Source organism: Bos indicus x Bos taurus, chromosome 2 (genome assembly GCF_003369695.1).
Source record: "Bos indicus x Bos taurus breed Angus x Brahman F1 hybrid chromosome 2, Bos_hybrid_MaternalHap_v2.0, whole genome shotgun sequence".
NCBI classification, from domain to species: domain Eukaryota; kingdom Metazoa; phylum Chordata; class Mammalia; order Artiodactyla; family Bovidae; genus Bos; species Bos indicus x Bos taurus.
Window position 1 is genome coordinate 41,553,143 of NC_040077.1, and position 13,161 is coordinate 41,566,303.

General features: G+C 36.5%; 1 protein-coding gene across 6 annotated transcripts in view; it reads right to left on the minus strand.

The window, feature by feature from the left end:
• Positions 1-13,161, minus strand: part of GALNT13 (polypeptide N-acetylgalactosaminyltransferase 13) — a 666,740-nt gene that overhangs the window by 11,752 nt on the left and 641,827 nt on the right. For all 6 annotated transcript variants that reach the window (XM_027560425.1, XM_027560416.1, XM_027560436.1 and 3 more), the window contains one exon: positions 2,278-2,412. In XM_027560425.1, coding sequence (XP_027416226.1) covers positions 2,278-2,412 — 135 coding nt within the window. The remainder of the gene's footprint in view (positions 1-2,277; positions 2,413-13,161) is intronic.

A 13,161-nucleotide genomic window follows, 5' to 3' on the forward strand; every position in this document is an offset into this window, starting at 1 on the left:
TGTTTTCTACATTTTTTAATTTGGCAAAAGAATTTGTATTATTTAAAATTTTACAGTTAGAGAAGTTGAACATCATAATTTTGAAAACTAACATTAAATTAAGCTATGAATATAATTATTAAGATGAGTGAATTACATTTCACAATACTTATGGCATATTATAAGCTTTATCATGTGTCTTTCATATTACAGTGCTCTAAAAATACTACAGTAGAATAACTACTAGGTATTCAAAATAGTAAATTTCTAAGAAAACTATATCTTAGCTGAAGCTACCTAATTTTTTTTAACCTTTCCTTCAAAATCCCTAAATGCCTCAATAATCTTGCTACTGGCTGGTAAATATATAAACAAGTATGCTGCTGCTGCTGCTGCTAAGTCGCTTCAGTCGTGTCTGACTCTGTGCAACCCCATAGACGGCAGCCCACCAGGCCCTGCCGTCCCTGGGATTCTCCAGGCAAGAACACTGGAGTGGGTTGCCATTTCCTCCTCCAATGCATGAAAGTGGAAAGTGAAAGTGAAGTCGCTCAGTCATGTCTGACTCTTAGCGACCCATGGACTGCAGCCCACCAGGCTCCTCCGCCCATGGGATTTTCCAGGCAAGAGTACTGGAGTGGGGTGCCATTGCCTTCTCCGATAAACAAGTATACACAATTGTAAACAATAGTTATTTTAAATATGAAGGAATTTGAATTATGACTTTAGAAGCCTTGTTACTCAAAAATTACAGAAAGTTTAAAGATTTAATGTGGTATTGTGAAATTCTATACTCATTCATCTCACAAAAAAATATATATTCATTTCCCCCTTAATATATGCTAGAAGTTGGTTTTTTAGCACAAACCCCATAAAATCCTAGTTTCCTAGTAAAAACTAAGGAACAACAAAAGCTTTTATTTTAAAACTTGCAGCGTCTCTCCTTTATTTGTACTTTTAATCTGTATTTTTTCTTGTTGAAGAGGTTAGAGGCTCAGGGTCCAGAATTATCCACGTCCATTATTGGAGTACATACCATCAATCCCCACCCAATCTTGAAGGTTGGTGATGGATGGTAACAGTTGAAGAGAAAAACTTGGTGGTCAGACAGAGAAGATGAATAACATATTAGGAAGACAAAAGAATCCAAGTGGAACACACTGGTGAAATATAAGAAGGATTCAAGGTGTCTGTCTTTAATAATGTTCCAGAAGAAAAATATTTGATGTGTAAGGAGCTTGATAATTTTGTATAAATTTTAGAGCCTAATATCAAATCTACATAACTAGTTTCAAATCACATCAGAATTCATTGTTTTCCTGATATTCCACTTAAGAAACTACAACATCTTACAAATTAAATTGTCATTCAAAAAGTGTTTAAAAAGAAGACCTTGTTAAAATATCAACAATACCAACAATCTGTAGTTTGCTTTTTAAAATGTTACTCCTGCAGAGCAGTACAGGCTTGCATAGAACACTGCATTTGTGAAATTCATTCACCTCTCTTGTATTATTTATCTTGTAAGAATAAAATTTACTTATCTTTAAATAAGTCACCAACCATTTAATGATGTGGGAAATGTAGCAGAGGTAACCAGTTAATTTTGCTAAGCAAAGAGAACTGAAGGAAATGCAGCTGTTGCCATTCCAGCTTCCTTATGCAGAGGAAAATATTTCTTTTTTATTAGCTCCATCTGATGGTTGATCTGGTTTTTACACACTGCCTGGCTATAAATTCCCAACAGTAATTTTATTGTTTTCTGTCCCTCTCTTCTATTATGAAAATGTGCTATCTTGTAAATTGCTCCTTAGCTGAGAATGTACATAATTTATTGAATTCTGCAAATATTTACTAATATAAAGAATATTCATGCTAATCTTGTAGCTTTTTTCTTTTTCCTTTAAGTTGAGAAGCATAAATATCACAGATTACATTAGTGTAAAAGCTAACATTTGAAAACATTATTGATATTGTCCTGTATGCACATCTTCGTAGAGGACACGCAAACCTCTTAGAGGGGCATGGCCCATCCATTACCTAATTTATGTTGAGCATGTTTGTGGTGATAACAAATTTTAAGCACATAAAAATGGCTATTTTCCTCATTCATATTTTATACTAATGGCGTAGTTCTGTAAAAACCTGTTTGTGTGATATACCATCCTAATGTTTTCAGCTGTGAACATGAGTGCTTGAAAGTGCAGTTCTTTCAATGCCGAGAAAGTTAGCTTGAAGGATCACTATTTGAAATACATGACTGAGTCTAGCATTAAATAAGAAGTTAAGAAAATACTGTACCTCAGCATCATACTCCCATAACTGATTTCCTCTCATATGGTGGCATTTTAACATGATTACAGGTCCATTGAGTCTAGAAACATCTAAGCACAAGTCATCGGTTCGGATTTCTTTGTCAGCAGTATAAGAAAATACCTGCAAATATAAAAGGCAGCTAATAAAATAATACCTCTTTTAAAAAATGTTGCAGTATAGCAAGATTTATCTGTGGAAGCTTTCATATCATATAAACTTGTGTTTTCAAATGATCTCTGCTATGTGATCTTGAGAAAGCTAGTTCATCTCTCTGTGTTCTTTTCCTCAAATACAAAATAGGTACCATGTCATGTGTTTTTTAAGGTTTTTATGAACTCTCAGTTTAACAAACTGAATTATTGTTATTTTTGTAATTCTGACTTGTTTTATTTTTTCCCTTTTATTTTTGTAAAATTGAATAGTTGATTTACAACGTTGTGTTAGTTTCAGGTGTACAGCACAGTGGTGTGTGTGTGTGTATTCTTTCCCATTATAGGTTATGACATATTGAGTATCTCTGTCTTGATTATCTTTTGTATATAGTAGTGTATATGTTAACCCAGACTCCTAATTTATCCCTCTTTCCCACCCCATCTCTTTCGTCTTTGTTAGCAGAAGTTTGTTTTCTATGTCTGTGAGTCTGTTTTTGTTTTGGTCATTTGTATCATGTTTTAGATTCCACGTTATAAGTGATGTATGTTAATTGTTTGTCTGGCTTCCTTTGTGGCTCAGCTGGTAAGAATCTGCCTGCAATGCAGGAGACCTGGATTCGATTCCTGTGTTGGGAAGATCCCCTGGAGGAAGGAAAGGCTACCCACTCCTGTATTCTGGCCTGGAGAATCCCATGGACTGTGTATAGTCCATGGGGTCACAAAGAGTCAGACACGACCGAGCGACTTTCATTTTTGTCTGACTTACTTCACTTAGTATGATGATCTCTGGGTCCATCCATGTTGCTGCAGATGACATTATTTCATTCTTTTTTATGACCGAGTAATATTCCTCTGTATATATTCATATACTGCATCCTCTTCATCCATTCCTCTGTCAGTGGACATTTAGGCTGCTTCCAAGTCTTGGCTGTTGTAAATAGTGCTGCAGTGAACATTGGGGTGCATGTATCTTTTCCAGTAGAGTTTTCATCTTTTCTGGGTATTGTCCAGGAGTGGGACTGCTGGATCATGTGATAGTTCTACTATTAGGTTTTAAAGGAGCCTCCATACTGTTCTCCATAGTGGTAGTATCCATTTACATTCCCATCAACAGTGTATAAGGGTTCCTTTTTCTTCACCCTCTGTCTAGCACACACTTTTCAAAAACTTTTCAAGTTTTTGATGATGGCCATTCTGATTAGTGTAAGGTGATATACCTCTGTAGTTTTGATTTGCATTTGTCTCATGATTATGCATCTTTTCATGTGCCCTTTCAGAGAAGGCAGTGACACCCCACTCTGGTACTCTTGCCTGGAAAATCCCATGGGTGGAGGAGCCTGGTAGGCTGCAGTCCCTGGGGTCGCTAAGAGTCAGACACGACTGAGCGACTTCTTTCACTTTCATGCATTGGAGAAGGAAATGGCAACCCACTCCAGTGTTCTTGCCTGGAGAATCCCAGGGATGGGGGAGCCTGGTGGGCTGCCGTCTATGGGGTGGCACAGAGGCAGACACGACTGAAGCGACTTAGCAGTAGCAGCATGTGCCCTTTGGCCATGTGAACGTCTTCTTTGGAGAAATATCTATTTAGATCTTCTACCCATTTTTTGATTAGACGGTTTCTTTTTTTGATATTGAGCTATAAGAACTATTTACATATTTTAGGAATTAATCTCTTGTTGGTCTCATCATATGCAAATATTTTCTCCCATCCTGTAGGTTGTCTTTTTGTTTTATGATTTCCTTTGATGTGCAAAAGTTTTTTAAGTTTAACTAGGTCCCATTTGTTTATGGATTCAAAAAGGTATTGCTGTGATTTATGTGCTCTGCCTACGTTTTCCTCTAAAGTTTTATAGTACCCAGTTTTACATTTTGGTGTTTAATCCATTTTGAGTTTAATTTTGTGTGTGGTGTTAGATAATGTTAACTATACCTTATTATTTGTTTGCATTTGTTTTCCTGCACTGTATTTGCCTTATAAAGCTTATACAACAGGCTCAATAAAGTTTGTAAACTACATGGAGCTCCATAAAGGGCAGTCCTTGTTCCCACTACCATATGACCAATTCCCGAAGTCTAGAGACAATGATGTTTTTTCATCAATTTCCTTTCCATAACGCAAGTACATCACATATATGTATGTGTTTAGTCACCAAGTCGTGTCCAACTCTACGTGACCCCATGGACTTCATGTCACATACATTTCCCTGTATATCACATACATTTTATTAAGTATTGTCAGTGGATTTCTGAAGGTTGTAGAATTAGCTCTAGAGATTTCTGTAAAGGCAGGGTCTGTGTTTATGTTTTTAATGTGGTTTTGGCTGGGCTTGACTATAATTCTTCTCAAAATATCTAAGAAATGTCAAGGCAGATGGTAGACTCATTGTTAACTAATTGAAAATGATATTATAATAATGTATATTATTCCTAGTGTTAACTATTATAACATTGATTATTAAAGTTTCATGAGGGTTATTAAGTACATAATTATAAAAGTTTTCTTCTGTTATGATAAGCATGCTTCAGTATTCTGTGGGTATTTATTTATTTATTTATTTTGCAAAGAGGGAGTATGAGGAGAAAGTTCATTTCAAGGTCTTTTCATTTCCCAAAGCAATGTGATGAAATCTAAGGAAGTCAACTCTACAGATCACTTATAAACTGAGTCCTAGTCTGTAAATTGACTAAGTTAGTCTTGAAATGGTTACCTCTACAGAACTGCTACTCAGGGCTTCTAGGAAAGTCGCAAGTACTGATAAGAGAAAGATGTAAAGTCAGTGATGGAATCCAAGTACCCTATTAAATAAGCCAACATCTTAAAAGGAAAATTTTCACAAAGGTTATACATTCTGTTTAACAATATAAAAACTTGGGCCATATATACAGTTCATTTACTTGAACAGTATAAGTTATATTATAGATTTTGTGTGTTAAATTCAGAAAAAAATTTCCTGTCTTTGAAATGTCATGTATATGTGTATACTTTTTAAAGTTTATCCTTTTCATGGGAAAATAAGCAACTAAAAGAACAAATGAAACACACATGGGAGAAGTATTTTCCCAAATATGATTAGTATTTTTACTATAGTTACAAACATATTAAATAAATGAGTCTGGTAGTAGACATTTCTAGAGGGTAATTTCTAGAGAAATATCTTTTGCCCACTACAGGATTATTTCAATGCAAAGGGTAATTTTCCACTTTGAAGCTGCTTTATTTTAGTTGTATACAGATGGTAATGTAAATGGAAACACCAAAGCATCCATATTCACCATGAATTTTACATAATGAGCATAATCACAGCCTGAGGAACAATTCTCCTTGGGTCTCTCATGATAGTTTGGAAATTTTATTGAAAGTTCTAGAGAGAAATCTGCAAAACTCTCTTTGTTCCTCAATTCTAATTTTGATTCATTTCGGTCAATTAATAGATATGTAATTTACATTGCAATTAAGAAATATATCTATAGAATACTATCTGACCCTGTATAATAAATTTATCTTTCTTTGGATTTGCAATTGAAAAAAAATAATTAACTGATGCATGTACAAGCCACTCCAATTGCTGGGAAACACTGCAAGTTAGAAACAGCAAGCAGTGATTCTCCCTTGAAGGTTTCTGAAAGAATATGCCCCTTCTGACACCTTGATTTCAGATTCCCAGCCTCGAACACTGTGAGTCAATGAATTTTTGTTGTTTAAGCCATCTAAGTTTGTGATGGTTTGCTATAGCAGTTTGAGGAAACTGATACACTTCCTAATTCCTAATGCTGGTGGAAGTCTTTAAAAGTAATGTGATTAGTTTTCCAAATTGTCATTGCAAATTCTGGGTATGAAAGTTAGACTTTAGGTTTCACATCTATTGTATCTTGATTTCTAGGCTTAAAATTGTAATATCCAGTTATACTTTCAAAAAGCATGAGCGTATTTTCATAATCATTTTTCTACTTAAATATTATCTTTGTAAAATGGTTCTTTACTGTGACTAGATGATTTTCTTGCCTTTATGTATACTTTATTGAGATTAGATTAATTTCTGTCTTTGAATTGATGCACTCAAATGAGTTTAGAAATAACTCCCAACGTATAAAAGATGATAGCAAAGTCCATTCTCAGTTCCTTTTAATCTTAATATTTTTCCAGAAAAGGTAAACCTTTTCATTATATCACACATGCAGTTTGTTTTGGATTGTTCTTTTTGGAAAGTATGATCAAAGGCATTTTATGATTCATCAAATATCTAAAATTATAACAACATGTAAACATTTTTTTAAGGATTGTGTAATAATTGCCTAAAATAGTCTACAGTAAATTAGTTTTAGTTCAAACAATGGAAAGAATGTCTATATATATATATTTTTTTTTAATTATATCTTGCCTAAAACCCTAATATTGTATAGCTACTTCCTACAAACAACTCATTTTTTTATCCCTTTGAAAGACTGTAAATAGTATAAGTAGCCTTTCACAAAACGTTGTGGAACAGTCCAAGTTGCAAACCAAGGACACTGTGTTCTGTGTTACTGGGACCTGGACCACTTCTTTGGCAAGAGATTTGGGGACTAAACGCCCTCTGCTGGCTTTATCTTGGCATAGGGTTTCTTTCCCTTAATCCTTAAAGAAACATTTGGCCAAAAAATATGTGTTTATCAAAAGGCTCACATGTGTATTTGATTCAGATTTATTAAATATATTGGTTGTTATTTTCCTAGATTTAGTTTTGAATTTATAAAATACTTTTCCAGATGAGTTCCTCAGGACAACATTTACTGTAAAAGTTCACAGTTTAAAGACACTCTGTCACAATATGGTAACTGCTTCACTTTCTATATGAAGAAACTGAGGTCCAATAAGGAGCTTCCCTGGTAGCTCAGCTGATAAAGAATCCATCTGCAATGCAGGAGATCATGGCTCGATTCCTGGGTCGAGAAGATCACCTGGAGAAAGCATAGGCTACCGATTCCTGTATTCTTGGACTTCCCTGGTGGCTCAGTCAGTAAAGAATCTGCCTGCAGTGCAGGAGACCTAAGTTTGATCCCTGGGTTTGGAAGATCCCCTGGAGGAGGGCATGGCAACCGACTCCAGTATTCTTGCCTGGAGAATCCCCATGGACAGAGGAGCCTGGCAGGCTACAGTTCATGGGGTCGCAAAGAGTTGAACACAACTGAGTGACTGAACACACACACACACACACACACGAAGTCAATAAAGTTACAGGGTTTGCACAATTTGCCAAAGCTTCTTAGTGACAGAGGTCTCTCTGGACCCCAGGCTTATTGCTGCTATTCTTTTACTTGACTATACTGCCCTTTACATACCAATTTTAGAGCTTTGGGGTCTCTGGGAATCTATTTAGGTATTTGAAATACAGACAATTCAAGGAATCTGTTAACAGCCATCCAGAAGGGCAAATTATAAGAAAGTAAACATAGTTTTTTCCCTGCCTCATTCTGTAAAAATGTAGCTCGGGAAATAACAAAAGGAAATTGTTTAGCAATAAAAATTCGACATTTAACAATGTGTGTGTGTTTTTTGATGTGATCAATTTTAAAGTCTTTATTGAATTTGCTGCATTATTGGTTCTGTTGTTTTATGTTTTTTTTTTTTTTTTTGGCTGTGAGGCATGTGGGATCTTAGCTTGCCAACCAGGATCGAATCACATCCCCTGCAGTGTAAGGCAAAGCGCTGGACTACCTGGGAAGTCCCTAGCAGTGTGGTTTATTTTTTAACATGTTCTCTTTTACTTTATGTCACATCTTCCTGATCCTAGCATGGAGAATGCATGGGTGGAATTGAATTTATCAATGGAGATGCCAAGCAAAGAGGCTTTTGCTTTCAGATGAAAGATTTTTTCTGTCTTAATTTCAGACTCTATTTATAGCCTGTTAGCTCAGTGATTTGTGCAGAGGAGGTTAAGGAGATGTAGGTAGCTTCTAGCTGTGTACTCCTGTCTTACATGCCTACATGGTATCTATGGTCTTTTACAGTTTTAATGCTCTAAAAGACTGCTGTTAAAAACATGAGCTGGGTGTGTATCTCAAGTTCGGTATTACCAGTCTCTCCTCAATATCACTTCTGAAGGCTTAACTCTTTCCTCTTTGACTTCAATATAACTGTATATAACAATTTGGTAGTTGCTTATTTGTGCTCAGCAAGTCACCTCATTCTTGCATTCCTGACCTGGTATATGCTGATTGTATTATTAGGCTATCCATTCCACTTTTCCAGGAAAAGACCACCCCCTTAAAATCTTAGTACATTCTTCACTTTCTTAATATAGCAGGACAGCATAACACCGTGGTCTTTAGAAAATGACAAAGACCTGAGTCTGACCTTCCTCCATATTCTTCAAGAAAATTAGACATACCAAGGGAATATTTCATGCAAAGATGGACACAATAAAGGACAGAGACAGTATGAACTGAACAGAGGCAGATGATACTAAGAAGAGGTGGCAAGGATGGACAGAAGAATTATACAAAAAATATCTTAATGACCCAGATAACTAAAATGGTGTGGTCACTCATGTAGAGCTAGACATCCAGGAGTGCAAAGTCAAGTGGGTTTAGAAAGCATTACTACAGACAAAGCTAGTGGAGGTGAGGGAATTCCAGCTGAGCTATTTCAGACCCTAAAAGATGGTGCTATTAAAGTGCTGCACTCAGTGTACCAGCAAATTTGCAAAACTCAGCAGTGGCCACAGGACTAGAAAAGGTCAGTTTTCATTCCAGTGCAAAGAAGGGCAATGCCAAAGAATGTTCAAACTACCGCACAGTTGTACTCATTTCACATGCCAGAAAAATAATGCTCAAAATCCTTCAAGCTACATATCAACAGTATGTGAACCAAAAACTTTCAGATTTATAAGATGGATTTAGATAAGGCAGAGGAACCAGAGATCAAATTGCCAGCATCCGTTGGGTCATAGAAAAAGCAAGAGAATTACAGAAAAATACCTACATCTGTTTCACTGACTACTCTATTGACTTTGAGTGGATCACAACAAACTGTGGAAAATTCTTAAAGAGATGGGAATACCAGACCACCTTAGCTGCCTCCTGAGAAACCTGTATGCTGGCCAAGAAGCAACAGTTAGAACCGGACATGGAACAACAGACTGGTTCCAAATTGAGAAAGGAGTACATCAAGGCTGTATATTGTCAACTGGCTTATTTAACTTACATGCAGTGTACATCATGCAAAATGCTGAGCTGGATGAATCACAAACTGGATTCAAGATTGCTGGGAGAAGTACCAATAACCTCAGATATGCAGATGACACCACCCTTATGGCAGAAAGTGAAGAGGAACTTTTCACATCAAGTGAAAGAGTCTCTTGATGAAGGTGAAAGAGGAGAGTGATAAATCTGGCTCAGAACTCAACATTCAAAAAACTTAGATCATGGCATCTGGTCCCATCACTTTATGGCAAATAGATGAGGAAAATATGGAAACAGTGACAGACTTTATTTTCTTGGGCTTCAAAATCACTGTGGATGGTGACTGCAGCCATGAAATTAAAAAAATGCTTGCTCCTTGGAAGAAGAGCTATGACAAAACTAGATAGCATATTAAAAAGCAGAAACATTGTTGCTTTGCTGACAAAGGCCCATAGAGGAAAAGCCATGGTCTTTCCAGTAGTCACAAATGTGAGTTGGACCATTAAGAAACCTGAGCACGGAAGAATTGATGCTTTTGAATTGTGGTGTTGGAGAAGACTCTTGAGAATCCCTTGGACTGCAAGATCAAATCAGTCAGTCCTAGAGAAATCAACCCTGAATATTTATTGGAAGGACCAATGCTGAAGCTGAAGCTCCAACACTTTGGCCACCTGATGCGAAGAACTGACTCATCAGCAAAGACCCTGATGCTGGGAAAGATTGAAGGCAAGAGGAGAAGGGGACGACAGAGTACAAGATGGTTGGATGGCACCATCAACTAAATGGACATGATTTTGAGGAAACTCCAGGATATGGTGAACAGCAGGGAGGCTTGGTGTTCTGCAGACCATGGGGTAGCAAAGAATTGGACAGGACTGAGCAGCTGAACAACAACAACAAAGAATTACTGTGAAACTTTGACAAAATCTTAGCTTCCTTATCTGGAAAAAGGGATAAAAAAGGGATATTTCTTGGGCTTTTTCAAAGGTTGAGTGCAGTAATTCATCTAAACTCTAAATACAGTACTAAATCCAGGTGATATCTCAGTATTAGTTATTATCTGTGCAAAATCCAGGCATATTATTTACATTTGATTACATTTGTCTCATCTTTATTTTTTAAACCTTGCTTTCCCAATAGTAATACTAGAGATATATTTTGAATACCTGTGGAAACAATTCTAAGAGAAGAGTATGTGTCCAGTAATTACTTGCTGAGTAAATGAAAGCAGTTTGTCTTTAGAGTTCTCTAGTCCACTCTGTGGAAAACAGAGCAAGAGATTAAGGTAATATAATAAGCAGAATGCACTAATACAATAAGAAAATGTGACTGATGTTTCTGTTTTCTTTCCACTTCATAGTTTCCTGGTGTTAAAGTTTATGTATGTTTAATACTTTACTCTGCCTTGAAGGCTTTTAAAGGACATCTACAATCAGGATTCTATACTCAAATATTATCCAAATATATACTCATATTCTATTATTGTAATATTGAATATAAATTGCAAATTTAAGCCTAAGAGGAATCCTTCCAAAAGATACAATAGATAATACTTGAAGTGCAGAGACTGTGTTCTATGTGATTATGGTAGATTCTTGTCCCACGGTATACATGCCCTGTATAACACCCTTTATATATTTACCTTTATAACACTGACTTAAATGTCAGTGAGACTGTGTTTATGATAAGAAAGTCACTTCATAATTACATTAGACTTTGTCTTTGCAGTCTGACAAAGATGAGATCTCAGACCTCTAACTTCAAGGAACTGAAATCTGCCAGTTATCAGGAATCTTGGAAGAGGAACTGGAGCCTTCAGTAAGATCACTGCTCTGGCCAACATCTTTAGTTCAGTCCTATGAGACTCTCAGCAGAGAACCCAGCCATGCTGCACCTGAATTTCTGTCCTGTGGCACTGTGAGGTAATACTTTTGTGTTGTTGTAATCCACTTAATTTGTAGTAATTTGTTATGCAACAATAAAATATGAAGAGAGTGACCATCAAGGTAAAGGAGATGCATGAAAAAACTAAATTCCTATCACCATGAGGAACACTTTTCTCCTGTGCTATGTCTGTATTATTTATTCATTCAGTAATTAATCCATCTATTTATTCAACTAATACTTTTGAGAATGTTAAAGGTTTCAGGCTTTATCCGAATTATACAGGCCCTTCATGAAACTTTGAATTTGATACACAGACATACAAGTGAGAGCCAAGATTTCTTTAAGAGTTTCCTTCACTCTTCCTACCTACTTGAACTCTGTTCTTGGTTTTTTCATTGTATTTTCTGTAACAAATTAGCTGTGTGAATTCTTGGATGGGATTATCTTCAGTTATGGGCTGCTGCTGCTGCTAAGTCGCTTCAGTCGTGTCTGACTCTGTGCGACCCCATAGACATCTGGCAGCCCACCAGGCTCCCCTGTCCCTGGGATTCTCCAGGCAAGAACACTGGAGTGGGTTGCCATTTCCTTCTCCAGTGCATGAAAGTGAAAAGTGAAAGTGAAGTCGCTCAGTCGTGTCCGACTCTCAGCGACCCCATGGACTGCAGCCTACCAGGCTCCTCCATCCATGGGATTTTCCAGGCAAGAGTACTGGAGTGGCTTAATACATACTTTGCCTTTGTGAGGGCTTCCCTGATAGCTCAGATGGTGAAAGAATCCACCCGCAATGCAGGAGACCCCAGTTTGATTCCTGGGTTGGGAAGATCTGCTGGAGAAGGGATAGGCTACCCAGTCCAGTATTCTTGGGCTTCCCTTGTGGCTCAGCTGGTAAAGAATCTGCCTGCAATATGGGAGACCTGGGTTTGATCCATGGTTGGAAAGATCCTCTGGAGAAGGGAAAGGCTACCCACTCCAGTACTCTGGCCTAGAGAATTCCATGGACTGTTTAGTCCATGGGGTCACAAAGAGTCAGACACAACTGAGCAACTTTCACTTCACTTTGCCTTTATGACTGTATCACTAGTTGGAATGGTGAAGCATCAAGATAACTAGTCTTTAAGGTTCTTACTCATTTATGCCTGTGAATGTAAATAAACATAGCAGCAATAATGTCATTCACATGACACACACACATATGTATATATAGATTATATATTCATTTTAGTATTTGTTTTATTAGCCCCAAATTAATGATAAGGGATTTTGTGATATCATCTATGAATACATTTTTACTGATATTTAATATAATTTCAAGGCCTTTTCACATACATTGTGTTACTTAGATACTTGCTGTAACTCTGGTATGTGGCACATAATTAGAGAAAAATTATTAAGTATATTAAAATGTCTCAAAAGGCAAATTATAATATCCTTAAGATAGCACAAAGATAGTTTTATTGGGTATCTGCTATAACTGCTTCTTAAAACTACCTTTAGTTTAAATTAGACATAATTAAAAAAAAATTCACCTTCATATTATTACCAAAATATTTGCACTGAATCAAATAATACTGAATTTTTCTAGGTGATTTTAAGCTTAAAGAAATCCTACTTATGACAGTTCATCATTGCTACCAACTAAGATCAGTTTGGCTAAATTAAGATGTAGTTT